The following is a 19,956-nucleotide window of genomic DNA, read 5'->3' on the forward strand; positions in this document are numbered from 1 at the left end:
GCAACGGTCTGTGCGCGCCCCTTGGTACACAGCGATGCACCGCCATAGGCACAGGTTGTCGTTATACGTGTCCAACGCCGCCATCGCCCGGCTATGGGCAAGGTTGCGCAGCCAGTCAGGCAAAGGCCCTGTTCCCACCAAAGGCTGCCTGTCAAGCACAACCTTTAGGTCAACGTTGAAAAAGGCTTCAAACACCCACTTTGTGTGGGGCCTTTCGGCTCTTTCGAGGTCAAGACGCAGTTCTTCCTGGCGGCTAAGCCATTTTCCCGCGTCTTCCTGTTTGTTGAACCAAGTTGAGCCCTTGGGGTTCGAGTAGTACACAATCACCGTTCCATCCTCAATGTTACGCAACTGATACGAGAAAACATGTCTCAGATAAAACGACGTGCTTACTTTTTCACGTATCCTCTCCATAAATTTTGGTTCGAGATTTCTCTCCAGACCTTTGATGAAGCGCCATTGAATGAAACGCCGGCCTTTACTCTCCTCCCCCTCATACGTCGCATCCTCGAACAGGTCCAGAATCTCCTTCTGGTAGTCTGTCACTGTTCGGGTTTTCCGCGCAGGGAAGGGGTTGTACTCCCTCAGAAGGGCTTGCGCTTTTCTCGACTTTCTTTGGCGTGGAGAGGTTCATGGTTGGCAAGGCTTTGGAAGTAAGGGGTTTTGCAAACTCTTTTGCGTTTCTTGAGAAATTGATTCATCCAGCACGTTCTGGACAACCTTTCTCGCCGCCGGAGCGTTTTCTGCAAGAAGTTGCTCCAAATACTGCAATGCCGCTGGATCTATTTTCGCAAGTTCTTCTTCCAGGCTTTCTTCATACCTTTGGTTGATGGAGGCCATGGCGCCTTGTTATAACAGAAGGTTTTCTTCCTCTAATTGTTGTTGTGTTTCTTTCAGCTCGAGCAAGACAGGTTCAAAAATTCTCTTTGCTTTTTTGCGCTTGCGGATAAGCCGGTGTTTTAGCTTGCTCCCGCCGCATGGGATGCATAGACGGTAATCGCACAGAAGCCCGACTCCGCAGCCTCTACACGGCTCTGGTGTTTTCATCCCTTTCTTTAGCTGGTAGTTGTGCTGCCCGCAATAATCTCCAGACCGCTTTCCGCAGCTCTCTTTCCGGCCCCGCATCAGCCACGCGCACTTGTTTGTTGCTCGAGGCATCGCTGCTCGGGCGGTATAACAGCGGGCTCGCTTGTTTCTAATTGGTGGCTCTCCCTCCCTCCCTGTTGTTGTAAGTAGTATATAGGGAGTCATACAAATACTATTTCGCAGAGGAAGGAGCGTTTAGCCGTTTTACAACCTCCAGCTTTAAGTCTGTCTGAACCGAGCTTGTGAGGTTCGGACTTAAAGCTGGGGGTTGTAAAACGGCTAAACGCTCCTTCCTCTGCGAAATGGTATTTGTGTGACTCCCTATATACTACTTGAACTAAACCAACCACGCTATTTAACTCATCCAATTCCAGACAGTTTCAATGGACACATTTAAGGACGTTCGAGCGAAAATTTTCCAGGCGATAGATTTTTCTTTTTTAAATTACTACTGCAGTCAGATAATGAGTTATTTGTGTCAGAAATGAAAAAAAAAAAAAAAATGGGGGTCACCGACTTCATTTCAGAGACAATAAAGCGTGTGGAAAACCACCCTGATTCTGAAAAATTGGCCCACGTAATTCAGCATGGTCTACAGAGGTTTATAGATAGAAATATCGAAGGTGAGTCAACGGAGGGAAAGGATCTTAGTCATATTTTGTAGAAGCCGGTTTATTGCGTAAATAATTCCTAGTGCTGCCATCTTTTATGCAGGACTTAACCCTGGAAGAGGGAGGAAACCGCCGCACAGCTAAACGAAGAGCTAAAAAGATCGGAACTCGATAGTGCATTTTGCAAAAAATTCAAACTTCTAATAGATAGATTTTCTTCATTTTTTCGCTGATCGTAGAAAATCGTACTAGAGAAAATGATTCATCAAAAGCTAAAGAGCGGTCTCCGAACGTCCAAGATCGTCAAATCCAGGCAAAGCAAAAGCAATGGCCATCTGCCCTATTATTGCTCGTTTTATTACCGCAGTGCGCGCTCGATGGATGACGTGGCGTGTGAATTTACGTGCGCAGTAAGGATGCGCAGAAACAATTAGCGCGAACGTCCTTAAGGTATCAGTATACACCAACTGACCATCATTCTTTGGCACCGCTTTACGGTCGGACGTTTGAGCAGACCCCAATGAAGCATATACTTTCTGAAAGCTTAAGAATTGTAGATTACGAAAGTTTTTAATCCGTCAAATGCTTTTGCTTGCGCGCGATTGGTCTAAACTCGTCACGTGGCTTAATATGCCCCAGCTAAACCTGGGGAATATCCGAGTGACATTCCCCTAGTAATGCTTAGAGAATATCAAACGTCTTCCTCGTCCGGTACGAGCAACCTCTCCTGCTCGAAGCAGGAATCTTTGTCGTTAGCAAGCTAAGGGATCAACCCACTTGTGATCGAGTGTTTTCGAAACCTTTTTTGCCTCTGGCTTTTTCCGCCTTGGTGCTTTCTTCGCACCTGCAACTGGCCACAAACTTCTGCGTTTCTTCGACGACATATTTCAGCTTAAATTCAACAATCTAGACAGGAGAAAACTAAGAGCAGCTCGTCGATTACAAACACAAACCTCTGACAATCGTACAACGCAGCATTTTGCCACTTTACTTTTTAGTGCGAGTTTACTTCTCGTTACGTTTCCTTGGCATTTACCAGTTAAAGGTAATGAATGTGAGGAAACGTTTTCCGTTTATGACTTTGCTTAGAATCAATGTTTGTCCGTGTAATATTTTTGAATGAAAGATCGCAATAAGATCTATCTTAGTCCAATTCTGGCCCTCTTTCTGTCACACAACGCTAGGGAGAGACTGGTCCAGGGACAATTGCCTGCGCATGCTCGTATTCTTAGCTAGTTTCCTAGATAATCACTACTGCGCATGTAAGACAAGTACGAAAACAGAAGGATAGCGATGGCGGACGTCGGCAAAAAGAAAATAATACTTTCTGAATTCGATCGTGTTTGTTCCATGTTTGGTTAGTTGCACTGAGCAATTTCCTCTTCTTCAGAAGAAAGAAATGCTGTGAGCGTTACGCGAATTCTTTTTTTTTTTAATTAATTGCTACTTACACTGCTTACAATACAATATTAATGTAGTTACTTACACTTCTTACACTACTTATTGCTTACGCCATTTACGATACTAACACTTACACTACTTATATTACTTACAATACAATACTCATACTCACGCTATTAACAATACTGATACTGACACTGCTTGCGATACAGCATAATTAGATTACTTGCGCTACTTACAATTCTAGCATAGCAAAATCGTACCAGTTTCCTCCTGTCAGTAATTTAAATTCGGAATTGCGAATTCAAAAAAATATACATGGTATATATACACCTTGTTTTTTTTCCCTTCATTTTTATTTTGGTTTTCAGGGGACTAGGATCAAGCTGTCAAGAGATTACAAAAGAGGCAACAGAGGCTCCCACTTTTTTAAAGCGATTGTAGTTGTATTTTTTCCATTTCATAGATATGTTTTAAATACAGTAAGAAATCGTTTAGTTTTGGAAACCATTTTTTCTGTCTACATAGCCAAATGTAATGTTTAGCATTTAAGCAGCAGAAGTTAATTTGGAGTTTATGTTTAGAGCTATCCGGCCTTAGACCCAGTGCCTCATCAGGCTCTAAGGATGTCTCTTTGGCAATGACTTGGCAAGACTGTAGCCATACTTTAAAATTGGTCAAAAAATATCGAGTTTTTGGGCAAGCGCAAAATAGATGTGCCAGTTTCTCTGTTTCTCTTTCGCAGAAAGTGCATTTCTCGCTATCGACGAGACCAATTTTTTTTTTCAAGAAGTTGTTTGTTGGTGTTCTTCTATGAAGAAATTTAAAATTGAAAGTTGTAAGTTTTGTGCTCTTTGTACATTAACAAGCCATTTGATAAACCTCTTTCCAGTTGAGCTCTTGTTTTGGTGTGAGAGTGATGTCTTCCTGCCACATTTGTTGACTTTGGTTGGGTGATTCACTTTTTCCTGATATAAGTTTCTTATATACTAGTCTACTAGTTTTTTTGCTGTTTAAAAATTTTGACAAGAAACTTTCATGTTCAATCGAGGTTCCGGTATTATGGGGTATATTTTTTTTGAAAAAGTTTCATTGAAGAAATGATTCCAAGAAAGGTTATAGGCCGGGCTGTCAGGTCGTGTTTGGAAAGCAGTGAGCGAGAGAAACTTTCCGTAATCAGCCATTAAATATTCTACTTTTCTTACTTTTGCTGCGCGAATTCTTGAAGTGCAGAGGAGTTGTAGTCAATTTAAAAACACTGGATACGGGTGAGAGGGGAGAGAGAGAAGGCTAAAGCTTGGGTAATTACGAGGACTAACTTCCAATTTTTTGTTATTTGTTCCGTTTTGTGTGATTTATTTCCATGTGGGCCTTATTAGTTTACTTATTTATTTATTTATTTTTTTTTTTTTTAAGCAGGTCAACTGGTCAATCCCCTATAAGTAAAGCAAAGTGTCCTACTATAGCAGAGGCTTTTTTTTTCTAAATATGAATAACTGTATATTGCAGTACTACAGGGTCGCACAGGGTTATCAGTTCTCGTGATACGCGATTAGCTGATGTCATTTTTCGTGAAACTTTATTCTTCGTGATCAGTGACCTCAAGGTTTTGCGTGACCCGTGAAGAACTTGAATTACTAACCGGTATTCGCGATTTCACCACTCTATTCTTCGTGATTTTGAGACACGAGTCCTCCGAATGGTTAGAGTGGTCTGTCGAAAGTGATTTAGGTATGCGATTTGTATCCAGGAGCCTTTATTAGCCTTTCACAATTTTGCTTTCTTCAAACACACTTTCTAGAGCAGGTTATTAAAAAAGGTACCTTACTTGCTTATTTTCGTGATTCGAGAGAATGAAAAATTGATTTCCGTGTTCTGTGATTCGCTACTTTGTCCGTTCGTGAACCGTGGTTGGTAGGGCGTTCGGCGTCAAAATGTCCAGAGTGGGAGCTTGAGCGGTACCTATCAGGGTATTGAGCCGAAAAAATATCACAGAGGATAATGTGTTGTTTAAGAATTGGTATCTCTCAGGGATAAAAAAAAGAAAAAAAAATGTACGAACAAAATAAAGGAAGATCTTTGTACCTCCTGGGGGTTCTATTCAATTTTTTTGACGAGCACTCCCGTCCGTTTTTATATAGGTGACCCTCATCCGGAGCAGATACAAAGTTTGTACGGGAGTTCAAGCGGGTTTTGTGAAGGTGGTCCTTAGTGGAGTTAACGGAGGATTCGTTCTACGGTGGAGTCTTGTTTTAACAGAGGTGGTTCATTTCTATAGAGGAGGCTAATTTCATACAACAGGCTTGTTGTTGATGAGTGTTATCGCACAGAGGCTGAGACGAGCTTTTATGCAGAAGCTGCCAGAGACGGCTTCGTTGTGCATCGGATACAAGTGGGACACCTCAGTATTTCCAGCTAAATTCATCTTACAAACGTACAGCCGGCAAATCAATCAAATCAATCTGGATAAAGCGTCTGCGATCTTGTTAAGTGTATGCAGAAAGCTTAGTTAAGACGTAATGTATGATTAGGACCAGCAAGACAGATTTCGCGCTGTAATCACCTGGTGAATTTAGTTGGATATAAGATCAAATACAATGTTTTGCTACCTGTGATTTTACACCGACAGTTGAGCTGAATGTTTTGTAGATCAAAACTAAAGGAGCTGTCAGATCTTACATCCCTAGTTCTTGTAATTGCCACGCACAAGACTAGCCCTTCTAGAAGAGGGGCTCTTATTAGGAACGATGTTCTTTTTCCTTTTGAGCATATATATGTGAATGTGTTGCAATAGTTTAATGAAACATAACAGATGCTATAACTCAAGAACTGTAACGTGATAGCAGATCTGATAGTCGTAACGTTCAATATTACGTTAAAAGCTCCATGATATACTCATCTAATCTAGCCGGCTTTGCAGGAGTAAACGGGGAAGGAATAGGGAAAAAGAAAACGCGAAGAAAAAGGAAAAGGAGCGCCTACTATAAGAACCAGGTTTTTTTCTCATTACCCTCACCAATTTCGATGTAATCCGATTTAATCAACTGTCAATTACTGTCCACGGGTTTACAAGTCGGAAACTAGCGCTTACCGTCTCCGCATAACTGTCGAAAAATTAGTATCGAGGGTCTCCCAGGGATTTTGGGGAACAAGGGAACATTGGCAAAATATCGAAGGGAACAAGGCAACATTAGCCATTTTTTGGGAACAGGGGAATAAAATTCGAAAAATTACAAAGGGGAAGAAATAACGAAAATGTGTGGGAACATGGGAACATAGGGCAATTTTGGAAGGGAACAAGGGAACAAAGACCTCCCCTGGGAGACCCTCAGTATCACGATTTTGTTACATATCCCGAAGCGCTCAGCAACTGTATTGCGTGGACTTCAGCCTGGGTGAACCAGAAAAGGATATGTAACATGTTTCTATAATGTCACGCACGACGGAAAAATCTTTATCACGATATTGTTACATATCCCGAAGCACTCAGCAACTGTAATGCATGGACTTCAGCCTGGATGAACCAGAAAAGGATATGTAACTTGTTCCTATAATGTCACGCACGACGGAAGGATCACTATCACTATCACGATTTTGTTTTTGTTTTTGTTTCCTATAGCGTCACGCATTACTGACAAATTATGTGGTTTTTGTAAAATATCCTGTAGCAATCGGTAACGTAGAAATACTGCGAGGCCAAACCAGAGCGGATTTGTAATATGTGGCTATATGGTGATTTTACTATATATCTGAATACGCCTTTCAGAAAACTGGTGTACCGTAGACTTCAGTCTAGGGTCTAACCCACGAATGAAAATAGTGATTTAACATTTTAGTAGCTATCTAGTCCCCATACAATCTAAAAGCGTGACAATGCGTTTAAGTTATGATAAAATAAAATCTTAATCGGAAGACTTAACTTGGTGCGTTTGATTTGTTGAGTTTTGAAGCTGTTGTCTTGATTAGCTTTGAATCCATGCTCTAGGAAGTTGATCACGGGCAGCGCAAGCTGAAGACACTAACTCTCTAACTCAGAGACAAATCTCGTTTTGTGTCCGTTTCAACGACCGATGACGGGTTCATTCGAAGTCGAAGTCTTTTTTATATATGACCGCGCAATATTCCCCTGTTATGAAAGTTTATTATGAAATATCAATTATGTGGCCAGATCATATCTGAAAATAACCAGGATACTTTTGTACACAACTACTCTCACTAAAAGCAATTATCGCTAACCACAATAGAACCGCAAAAGTCTTGCGATGACAGCAACGTAACAGATAAATGACGTCACCCCATAGCAACCGGACCTGGCGAATTTCTGAGCTTCCGGTTAGCTCTGGCTCGCGATGTCTCAAGGTATCCATGGTCTCTTGTGGAAGTTATCGAAATCGATCATGAGGAAGTTAGTCGTCTTCGCTGTCAAGGCTCTACTTTTATCCTTCGTTTGTGTCCCCATAGCAGGTAGGGTGATATAATTATCTCAAAATTCTAACTGGTAAGACAATATTATCTTTGTCGACAGCAACTCTCTTCAATTTGCGTTCGTATTGTACTGCGTTGCTGCATGTTTTGATAGGTCACAGGAACCATAATTGTTACTGAAATAAAATCTTGCACAGGCCTAATACCGTTGCGATAGCAAATTTTTTTAAATAACACGTGCAGTTAGTTAACGTGTTACTATGGCTTTGCCAGTTACAATTTCCATTATAATAAATATAGCAAACCCTCAGCTAAGCTAAAACTAAACTCTATACAGAAGGAACTCACGCGAACTCAACGAATTTACATTATTCACGCTCGGTGGAAAAACTCGAAAAATAATTTGAGCAATAGACAGAACGTCAATTCTCAGCGGTCAAATAAAGTATTGATACAGCAATGTTCGATTTCTGAACGTACGCATTCAGTTTTTATCCCCCCGACGATGAAAATCATTATCAAAGTCCGGGGAGAAATTTCATACTTCTGTGTACATTTTCATATAGAGTGTGTTCACGTGACATGATAAAATTCTCAAATTTAAAACTAAAGAGCCACTAAAGGTTTTATCCTCATCAGGCATACGAGGTACTAAATTTATATCTGTTTACAACTTTCCAGCTTAATAGCGCCCTTTGTTTAGACACCAGCGCATTTTGAATTTTGGAGTTATGGCGGTGCGTGACATAAAGATAACATCGCGTTTGTCGAAAAATATACACTTATCTCGTGATTTTTAGCCATTTTAGGAGTTAAAAAATTAGGAAAAATGCTTGTGTAAATGTGTTTTGGTTCGGTTCAGATAATCAGTCGACTAGATAACCAAAGTGACTGCCAGATATTTACACTATTTTCCGGGCGCCATATTGGAGGACTAAGGAAGCCAGCAACATGGCGCCTCCAAAACTAGGGTCTATAATTTTGCGCGGAACATTTCGACGAGTATCTCAACTTTGGGACAACGCACACACCTTGAACTTGAGGAACTGTCTTCTTTATTTATCGTCTATAATATCACAATTTCTTGACTTTAACCGCAAGGTAATTCTACTAGCAGGGAACCTTTAACATGCATCGCAGAAATATTAGGGCCGATGATCATTCGCAGCTATTCGTCAATCAAAGGAAACTATGAAGAAGTCGTAGATACATTGCCTGCATACATTTACTTAATCTATAATAAGTTTATGGTTGATATTTTTGAAATGACTTTTTGAAAGCCTTTTTGAAAGCTCGAGTAGTACATGTGCAGTGTAACTAGGCAAGTAGACAAAAATCAAATTACAGGCTGTTTATACAGACTGCTTATAAATTTCAATATGGAATATATTAATTAATTTTAATTGGCATTGGAAAATAATAATTGTTACATTAGCTTGTTCATGTAGTGTCAATTGACTTCTACAGTCTGTTGTACAAGGAAGCCAGTAAGTAAGAGTTCACCATAATCACCAGTCCCAAATTAACACCCAGTCAGAGTTGTTGGTCATAATATGTATAATAATATATAGATTTAGGCCAGCCTAAAAGCGGAGCTCCTCAGTTATTTTTCGGAATGTTGTTACTAATGAAAATAATCCAACATGTATGAGGTAAATTGCGAATGATTTAATAGTTTCAGCCGGAACTAGTATTACATCAGCAGATCGAGGTGTAAGATGGTGTGATCATGAAATATAGAGCCATGATTTCAAGGATTTCTTGGAAGCCACCAAAAATCTTGATCACATAACAGAACTGTCTTCTGTGCTTTTTGGCGGCATTTCTTGTTCTTTCCTACCTTATTCAGAAAGACAAGGCATTGTTATTAATCATTAAATTCTTCCTTACAATAGTTAATATGAGGATTCCGACACAAAAGAAGTTTACACATTTTTTTGTTGTGGGGACTGATTGAAATGGAATGGTTACAATATACTCAGTCCCGGCTGAATCTCTACCAAATGAAATCTCACAAAAATACCAAACCAGTATACATATGTGAAAAGTTGGAAAGTTTTGTTTTATAACTTGTCCCCAAAGATACATTTAGCCATCTTCACTATTGTATGGAGTCTCCTCCTGCTGGAAGGGTTTGCAATAAGCAAAATCACCCTCGTATGAATGGTAATTACGATATAATTTTTTTTTTTGCTGATCATGAATACTTGCATAGGCTTCTAATAATAATTTTATTATTCAATTTCAATGTAATTTGTTCTTTTTCTCGACTGGCATTGTGGACTACAAGAGCTGTTATTGGGTTCCATTAATTAATTTTGCTATGATTAAATTATACCAAGAATTATCAGTAAGCTAACAGGAAGTTATACTATGTACATGTATTTTGTCTGCACTACACAACCAAATGCACTCGAAGGTTATCAGGCATAAGTACATTTGTCAGAAGAGCCCAGCATATCCAAGATATGTTTTGAGTGACACATCAATTAAGATAATTTACAGCAAAATGGATAAAAAATACATCAATATCCTACATGCACCAAAGCCAGGCATGGGGTTATAAGGCAATCATTTAACCAACAGATTGAAATAATTTATAAATTAGAGAACGCTATTTCTACGACAGGATGGAACAAATTAACTTTATTGGACATTGCGAATGACAAGGCTGTCTGTAGAATGTCACAAATTTCTCAACCCTTTCTTTCTACAAAAATGCTAATCCTGCAACTTTGCTTAAGACCCAGTTCTCCATTTCGTGTTGGCAAAGTATCAATTTATGCCATGTCCAATGCAGATTATCACAAAATTGATTTAAAAGCTCAATAAATATCACTTTAAAGCCAAAAAGCCAATTATTTAAATAAACCACGAGTAAATTATCTCTAAGAAAAACTGATTAATTTAAAAGGCACTTAAAAATAATTAGTTAATATGTGTTTCTTAATAATGTAATGCAATGTATCTGTCACAATGTTGCAGCTATGATATTACTACAAACAGGATGGGTTGCAGAACTGAACCTCCAAGTCAGTTTATTCAATGAACTTGATACAGAATTTATAATCCCATCAAGTTGTCTGTAAATACAGAGAAACCAAACAAAGCATTACAATCATAAGTAATGAACTACTGAACTCTTTTACATGTATGAACAATGTATGTTCCATTAATATTGGGGATCTCTCAGAAGCTGCATCCATGATAAATTAATTTGTTCCCAGATGCATTTGTTTATAGAACTTTTCACAAATTAATATCTCTGTCATAACAGTGATCTCTGTGTTCTACAACAATTAGTACACAAGAAAAATACACTCAGTAAGATACTGTTTACAATAAAAATCAATGCCTATAAGCAATCATAAGCACCTTAAATTTATATTTCCTGAGAAATATCTCACCAGGCCATGGTTGCTTTGAAAATCTTTGATGTTTTAATACAGGCTCCCCATCTGTAAACTGTTCATATATTGACTGACAGGAACAGGCATGTAATTCCTTTCTTTGATATACAGTGTACTTCATTGTTAGTTGTTTACTGAGTGTTAGTGTTACACTCTACTCAATCTCGCACAGGAACTACTACAAAACTACAATGACAACACGTTTTCTCATCGATCCTCGTTTCGTTTTCATTCTCTCCAACGCGTGGGATTTTCGATCCCATAATAATAAGTAACCTGGGGCTGGGCCCAGTCCCTCACGTTCTACTTGTAACACACTCCCCTCCAACAGAAATGTCGTCCCGACATTATAACAGGAAATACAAAACCAAAAAGAACAATGGTTAGGAGGGAGCGTCAGTTCTCATCATGTTTCAAACTGAATACTTATTGTGGCAGCTCCATTATCCGCAGGTTTTGTCTTTAACAGTTTGTAACTAGAGGGAAAATCCAACACAAATTTTGCTTATGAGTTAAGTCACAGAAGGCGAGCAACAGGTCTGCTTGTCCATGGTTAATACTCGGAGTAATCAGTTGTGACTTGAGGAGTGTTCATTACTGGTTTGTCCATATGGGCTGTGGTATATACTGCAGCTGTGGAATAAATGGGATGTGCGGGGTGCAGTGAACACACCGGCAGTGAGGTACAAGCCAGTTGGCCATGACTTGGTAGGGAAGTATCACCTGAGGGCATTGAATTGCGTTTACTACTGGGTTTAAACGTTGGTACTCGGGTACCCCCATCTGACTGTACGTCAGAATCCGAGGGGGTCGTCTCTCCCTTCTAGGTCGCGTAGCTCCCTCTAGGTGTTCCTCTGAATCTGAATTGTCACTTTCCTCAGGGGCCATATCAGTCACATCTAGAACGGATGAATTTAGCACTGATGAGTCACCAGTGTCCACTTGTGGGTCAGGTTGGTCCCTGGTATCTGACATAGTGGCACAATCTTCATTATCACAGTGGTCCTGTGGGTCCATAGGAGGGGTGTCTACTTCCGCCGGAAAGGCTATTTCATGGGTGACTGGAGAGGGCAGTGTGTTCATCTCATACTCATCATCGGAACTCTCTCCAATGTCTTCAGGCTGAGGTGGCACTCTAGGTCTTAGTTGGGTGGTCTTGGATGATGCTCTCGTTGGTTTAGGCAGTGGTAAAGCATCACAAGGAAGTAGCAAGTTACGGTGTAACACTCGTTGTTTCCCACGGCCAAGTTCTGGCTTTACTCGATAGACTGGACTATCAGATATGCGTTCCTCAACTACATAAATTTGCTCTTCCCAGTGTGAACGGAGCTTTCCAGGTCCTCCCCTTTCTGAAAGGTTTCTAACAAGTACGCGGTCGCCGGGGAGTAGGACTGCTGCGGAAGCCTTCTTGTCGTAATACACTTTACTCCTGGCTGACGATTTCTGGGTGTTCCTAGATGCTAGGTCAGAGGCCCGTCTCATATCTGCTTGCCACGTCTTTACATAGTCCTGGTAATCACCCTGTTGAAGGTCGTTGTCTAGGTCAAACAGCAAATCAACTGGTAATCGTGGGGAACGGCCAAACATCAGGTAAAATGGCGAGAACCCAGTCGTTTCGTGTCTTGTGCAGTTGTACGCATGTATAAGCTTGTTTAAGGAATCTTTCCAGTTCGATTTCTTTTCCTCCGGGAGGGTCCTTAGCATCGAGAGTAACGTTCGGTTCATGCGTTCTACCTGGCCATTGCCCTGTGGGTGGTATGGAGTGGTTCGCGAGCTGGCAACTCCACTGAGACGTTCTAGGTTGTGGAACAATTTGTTTTCAAACTCACCACCTTGGTCGTGATGTATTCGTGCTGGGAAACCGAACCTTGGGATAAACTCATTGTAGATCTTCTCAGCAGCAGTGCGGGCCGTCTTGTTGCGCGTTGCATAGGCTTGGGCATATTTGGTAAAGTTATCAACAATCAGCAGTACATATTCATATCCACCTTTGCTCTTGTCCAGATGCAGAAAATCAATGGAAACTACTTCAGAGGGTGCTGATGTCATCAGGTGCATCATAGGTGCATTCGTGACTGTGTTTGGTTTCTTCTGTTTGATGCATCTGCAACGTTGTGTCACAAAATACTCTATGTCACGGTACATATGTGGCCAGTAGAAGCGGGACCTTGCAAGTTCTGCGACTCTCTCCACTCCAAGGTGTCCCATCTCTGTGTGTAGTTCTTTAAGTACCACTGGGATGAAGTTGTGTGGCAGAACTAATTGTATCTTAGAGCTTGTTCTTCGTCGCAGGATACCATGTTCATCAACTTCCAGTTTCTTCCATTCTCTCATAAGGTTGGTAACTCCATGGGGTTCATTCTTCAGTTGGCCACCACCCGGTTTGATCCCGTGTGTCTTGTAGTAAAGCACGCGGCATATAGCACTATCCGAGTGCTGTGCCTCCTTGATTTCACTAGGGCTGAAGGGTTTTAGATTCAGATCCTTTAATGTCGGTTCAGGAGTTGTCAAGTCTGCGGCAATTGCCGTAACCCATGGGATTGTGCCTTTTGCCTGTTCCCTAACTGCTTCCACGGTTGCTTCAAGGACATCTTTGGGTACTTCCTCTGCACAATCGCTCATATACTTGTCTATGTCCAATGGGATTCTTGACAGAACATCCGCGTCAACATTAGTCTTGCCCGGTTGGTACTTGATTGTAAAGTTATAATCCGCTAACTCGGCCACCCACCGATGCCCCGTGACATTCAACTTTGCTGATGACATCACATACGTTAACGGGTTATTGTCAGTGAAAACAGCGAAGGATGGAGCATAGAATAAGTAATCCCTAAATTTGTCAGTAATTGCCCACTTTAGGGCCAAGAATTCTAACTTTCCTGAGTGCAAGTGGTAGTTCCGTTCCGCGGGCGTCAATGTCCTTGAGCCATAGCCAACAACTCTCAATTTCCCCCCTTGTTTTTGGTAGAGCACCGCCCCAAGTCCTTCGCTTGAGGCATCCGTGTGCAGTACAAATGGTCGTTCAAAGTCAGGGTAAGCCATTACCCCTGGCTGCATAAGAAGTTCAATTAGGAAGTTTAATCGCTCTTGGTGTCTTTCATTCCACAGGATTTTGTGATTTGATGACGATTGTCCTTTCGATGTCGGCGACTTCCACTTGGGGTGCTCTTTCTGTCCTTTGGCTCTGCTGGGCTGGTCACTGCATTCTTTAACTGAAAGTAGGTCATAAAGGGGTTTGGCTAATCTGGAGAAGTCGCGAATATATTGGCGGTAATAGCTTATGAAACCCAGGAGTTTGCGCAATTCACCAACAGTTCTTGGTTTAGTTTCCTTAAGGGCTGCCACTGCTGCAACGTCTGCTGAGTCCATCGTGTAGCCATCTGCTGAGACTATTCTGCCTAAGTAACGAACACGGGGCTTAAACAACTCACATTTCTTTGGCTTCAGCTTGATACCATACTCCTGCAAACGTTTAAGTACCTTTCGCACATTGTCTACATGCTCAGAAAATGTTCTACTGTACACCAGGACATCATCAAGATATGGAATACATATTTCATCGCGGAGACCTTCTAGGCATTTCTCCATGTACCTCTGGTAAGCGGCCGGTGCATTTTTAAGACCAAAAGGAATCCGGTTCCACTGGTATAAACCCCAGGGGGTGATGAACGCTGTTAGATGTCGGTGTTCTTCTGCTACGAATCCTTGATGATATGCCTTTCCTTGGTCTAACACTGAAAAGTAAGTGTTCCCACTGAGACTATTCAGGATGTCTTGGATGCGAGGGATGGGCTGGCGGTCATCCTCAGTTTTGCTGTTTAACTGCCTATAGTCAACACATAGTCTCAGACTGCCGTCTTTTTTTCTCACACACACCACTGGGGAAGAGTAGGGTGACTTTGAGTTGCTTCTCCAACCACGATTGATCATATCCTGCAAGTGTGACTTTACCTCTTCGTACAAGGGCTTTGGAATTGAATTGTATGTTTTTTGTAGTGGGACGTCATCTCTCAGGTTGATTTCCAATTTCATATGTTCGGCACATCCAATGTCACCATCATCTATAGCGAAGGCCCCGGATTCTTCCCTCACCAACTCCTTGACAATCACCCGTTGTTCACTTGACAAATGGCTCAAGTCAACCGGGGGAGTCCACTTTGCTTTACTTTGTTCGGGCTGACTTGGCTCCCACTCATAACTGGTTGCCTCACTCCAAGTTTCACCTTCCTCTTTCTCTTGTTTCTGTTCAGCTTCGACTGGCAGTGGCGTGACGGACTGCACTAACTGTATAGTGCCCAGTTCTGTCCGCCTACGTAAGGTAATCTCTCGTTCGGTGTTGTTGCATACTGGAACATACATTCGGCTCGAAGACCTCGGGGAGATTCGGTGGAGACAGCCCTGAACTTCTATCCCCTCAGGCCACGCCCCTTCCTCTTTGGGCTTAAACACAACAGGCAAATCTTCTTCTAATAGTTCAAAGTGTACCTGACATTTGACTCTCACAGTCTCTCCTGGTGGGACACGTATGTCTTGTCTGCCGACTCTGAGCATACCGGTGTTAGCTTCATCATCCATACTTTGGATGAAATTAACCAGCGCTCTTGCTTCGCCCTCTTTCACAGATGGGAACGAGTCATTCACTATTCGGGGCAATAGGCTGGTTGTGTTGGGGCTACTACTCCTCTTAATGACCTCTTCAATGACATTAAAGCCGATGATGGGATACTCCTGATTATCTTCACTTCCTATTAGTATGGGTACTGTCAATGGCTCCGAGTACCCGTCCTCCCCAACCAACTGGAACTCTACCTCAATCCAGCCATCATATGCGATTTTTGTACCGTTCACGGCCTGGAGATTTAATCCATCTTCCCCCAATAACTCGCTTATGTCTCTTACTGGCTCGTTTGGTAGGTTAATTTCTTTCCAATGTTTGGACACAACACAAACTTGAGCTCCGGTATCCCACAGGGCATCCACCTTTTCCCCTTGAATCAAGCAGGAAACCACACATTTTCTTCCCACTAATTTGGTGAGTTTAGAGCGTTGTCTCGGGGTTAGGTGGGAACTGAACGACGTTTTCAATGTTTCAACACTTGCCCTTTCCCTCAGTTCAACTTCGCTAATGGCTTGACATAGTTTCTTATGCTTCTCCCAATGTTCCCTTTGACAAACTTTTGAACAATAGTGGCTAGTATAGCACTGTGAACACCGCAAGTATTGATGTGCCCAATCCTCCCTCTTTCCACAGTTCATGCATTGTTGGGACTGCTCATGAATCGGGGGGGGGGGGGGGGGCTGCTCCTTGTCCCGTGGGGGCAACCCTTGTCTGTTTCCCTGGGGGCTTGCTGAGTTATAGCCCCTTCGGCTTGACCTTAGGCATTGGTAACTGAAGTGGCCGACATCACCACAGTTGAAACAATGGTTGCAACGGAAACCCCTTCCTTGTCTTTCACAATTCCAGCACGCTCTAGGGCGAACCCTCCCTTGCTCTACAGGGTTGTACTGTGGGTGAGGGCTAGCGCGGCTTTGTTGTTCCATGCCCTCCCGGATAGCAGCCAATTCCGCTTTCAACTCTCTAACTTCAGTAAGAAGGTTAACTTTTGGTGGCTTTTCTGGGGTTTTACCTTCAACTGAGGCATGGCTGTCGTCATGGGTGGCCAATTGAGCTACAAGCTGTGTGGGGGTTTGGTTTGTGAGTTGGTCATGACGGGAACCAAGCTTCTGCATTCTTTCTGTTTCATTACTAACTGCTGCATTCAATTTCTCAAAAAGTTCTTCATCTTCCACTTGGGTGTTTTGCAGGCATGGTTTTATCTCCATTTTAATGTTATCATTCCGTAACCCAGTTAATAATGAATGCAGAAACATGAACTGTACCAGCTTTGGGTCATACTTCAGATCAGATCCTGCTTCTTGAGATGCAAACAGTACTTTCTGTTTTAGATCAAGGAGGCGAACAAAAAAGTCCTGAGGGGTCTCCCCAGCTTCCGGTACTGCCGAACTGAGCAGCTGATACATTTCCGTAGTCCCCCTTTCTTGGTAATGTGACCGGAGTATTTTACGTAATCTGGCAAGATCTAGATCGGGCTTACCTTCCAAGTAGCTCCTCAATCTAAGGCCTGGATTGATGGCTCGAATAACGGCCTCGACAATTTCTTCTTCTTTATAGCCCCGTTTCAATCCAGCGGTGGTGAGCAAGACTGGTAAAGCTCAAGCGATCTTTCTGACGTGAATCTCCAATCTGTCCCGATATTTTAAATTCCTTCCTGAAGGGTGGAATCGCTGTGGTTTCTTTAGGCGTAACTGCATTTGTGCTTGACTTGACAGCAGACTTCTGATCCACATGTTCGGTTTTCACACCAACCTCTTGTTCACTCTTCGCGTCCTTCGTTGCCGGTTTCTTTTCTTTAATTGTTTCTCTGAGATTCGTTAGTGCTTCAGTTCCGAGTTCTTCGGCGTCTAAATATTTCGTCAGGATTTGTATTAACGCCAGACGTCCCGTATCCGTCTCTTTAACTTCGATATGTAGCCCCGCACAGATTTCTCGAAGACTCGCTTCGCTAAGCTGACAAATTGCTGTTCTCACCTCTATCTGAATCTCTTCGACGACTTCTATAGACATTTCGATGGTTTCTTTGTCACGTCGGGGTCACCAAATGTTACACTCTACTCAATCTCGCACAGGAACTACTACAAAACTACAATGACAACACGTTTTCTCATCGATCCTCGTTTCGTTTTCATTCTCTCCAACGCGTGGGATTTTCGATCCCATAATAATAAGTAACCTGGGGCTTGGCCCAGTCTCTCACGTTCTACTTGTAACATTAGTAGTGAATCAAATGCTAGGGGTTGGTACTCCAACTTTAACTGTGGCAGGCTCTGCCCTGAAATACAAAGCAAACTTACATAACTGTTATGAACTTCGCCACTTGCTTTCGAGAGCAAATGCAATTTGCTTCAAACAAGAAACTGGAACATTGAGGGTTACAACAATGTGCACAGTCCCAATTACAGGGTCATCCAGGCTGTTTAGTTGTGCATATAACTACAACTGTATATGAGTTCAGTTTCCAGAAGAAAATCAGAGTTTGTCAGGATAAATACTGATGTTCTTGCTTACTCAATGAATGAATGTGCAGTTCCAGAAGATATTCACACCCAACACCCATTCATGGCCAGTCTTTAGAAATTCCAAATTAAAGTATCAGGAATCAAGAGCTCTAATAGAGAAAAAACCTCCATGTGGGGTATGAATCTTTTCTTGAAGAAAACAATGTCTGAGAAATCATTAATTACAAAATAATGTTTAAGAAACATCTTACCTTTCAGAGATTTTTGTAATCTACACTGTCTGGCCAGTTCATATATTTGACAAGTTGACACTGGGCATGTTTTTAAATTTGTGCACTTCAACATCACATTAATATGTAGTAGCACTGGTCAACTAAAAACAGCATAATTTGGTTAATTAATATACACTGTACATTATTAGGTTAAAATATTGGTGTAGATTGTTGCACATCAACAGATACAGAAACTATTTGCACCTGAATCATAACGAGTGAAAAATCGTGCATGAGACATTTACATGTACATGTAACAGCCCTCCACCTCAGAACCATCACAGATATGATATGATATTTTTAAACTCTGAAATTTCAGATTATTCAAGATTAACATATGCACATACATCATCTGGGGCAACCCTAAAACACTGAATTTGGAAACCGAAATCCGGAATCCAGAACCAAAAACCAGAATCTGGAATCCAGATATTATGAATGATGATAGAAATAATTCACTTCAGCAATGTCTAATAAATAAATATGAGCAAAAATTATTTTGTTGTTATTTATTTTCTTGGCTTTACTTCAGCCACAGACTGTACTTGCTAAAAAATTATTGACTAGTTCTGAACAACCCTTAGCTATATATCTGACCTGGTTGTTCAACAGCTGCATAAAGCTATCCATTGGGTACATCACTATCCAGTCAGGGTTACTGATTTTTTGGGTGGATAGAGTTACTCATAGCCTGCGAGCAGGCCCTAGTATCTGTCTCTAGTGTCTGAGCAGGCTAAATAGGTGTCTAGTGTTTTTCTGCATTGGCATGTCACCAAGAGCCTTCATGCGGCTTTGCCACTCACGCCCCCAGCCCAAACACGAGAGCCTGCTCATAGGCTAAGTTACCCATCTTTTGTTCAAGCTGGCCCTGGTGAGAACCCGCTTCTTGTCTAGATCAAATTGCTCTGAGAAGACTGGTGAGCAGCACATTAACAACAAGCTATTATAGGCTATTGCAGTGAGTTTCTGGCAGTCTTTTAGCATCTTTTAACAACATGTGGTTTGATCTGTTAGCAAGTGAGAAGCAGACAGAAGTAAGTGTGCAACATTTCTACAAATTGTTTTAATATGATGGCCGCCAAGAATATGAAAGGCTGATTTGTCACAGTATCAGTGTGGAAATTGTGTTAATCTGGAATTGGTCTCGTATCTGTTGGAAAAATCAAATTTCATATTTAGACCAGATGGGGTAGCCGTTGGACTTCGAAAGTGGGGGGTGTGACCGTCAATGTACAGGGGGCTGCCACTGACGGATATCCTGTTCTCTATGACATTTTCTATCTTGTTCAGTATCTACTAGACATAAAGGATAAATTTATACTTCCGGTAAATGGAAGATCACTTATTAAACAAAATGGCAAGTACCAGGAAGCCTATTTTAGACACTCTCGAGGTGCTTGGAATAAAATTAAGACGCACTTTACTGAGATTCTCATAATCATAGCCCTCACTAAAAATAACGGTTGCACGATTTCAACAGACGGGGAATTTTTGTTTCAAAAAAGGTTAAGTTTGAGGTCCTTTTTACTTGGCAACTTACTTTTTACAGTCGAAAAGCTAAGCAAAACAATTTTGGCGTATTTGAAGAACTTATCTTCTTTGATTTGCGGATTCTGGTTTCCGGTTTCTGGATTCCGGTTTTTGGTTCCAGATTCCGGATTCCGGTTTCTGGGT

General features: G+C 41.7%; 1 protein-coding gene across 2 annotated transcripts in view; it reads left to right on the plus strand.

Annotated features, from left to right (window-relative positions):
• The first annotated feature begins 7,458 nt into the window (after nucleotides 1–7,458).
• LOC145492267 (hemicentin-2-like) overlaps nucleotides 7,459–19,956 on the plus strand; it is a 74,060-nt gene continuing 61,562 nt past the window's right edge. For both annotated transcript variants that reach the window (XM_081471662.1, XM_081471663.1), the window contains exon 1: nucleotides 7,459–7,562. In XM_081471662.1, coding sequence (XP_081327788.1) covers nucleotides 7,496–7,562 — 67 coding nt within the window. In that variant the 5' untranslated portion in view covers nucleotides 7,459–7,495. The remainder of the gene's footprint in view (nucleotides 7,563–19,956) is intronic.

The sequence above is a fragment of the Orbicella franksi genome, chromosome 7 (assembly GCF_964199315.1).
Source record: "Orbicella franksi chromosome 7, jaOrbFran1.1, whole genome shotgun sequence".
In the NCBI taxonomy this organism is placed as follows: Eukaryota; Metazoa; Cnidaria; class Anthozoa; order Scleractinia; family Merulinidae; genus Orbicella; species Orbicella franksi.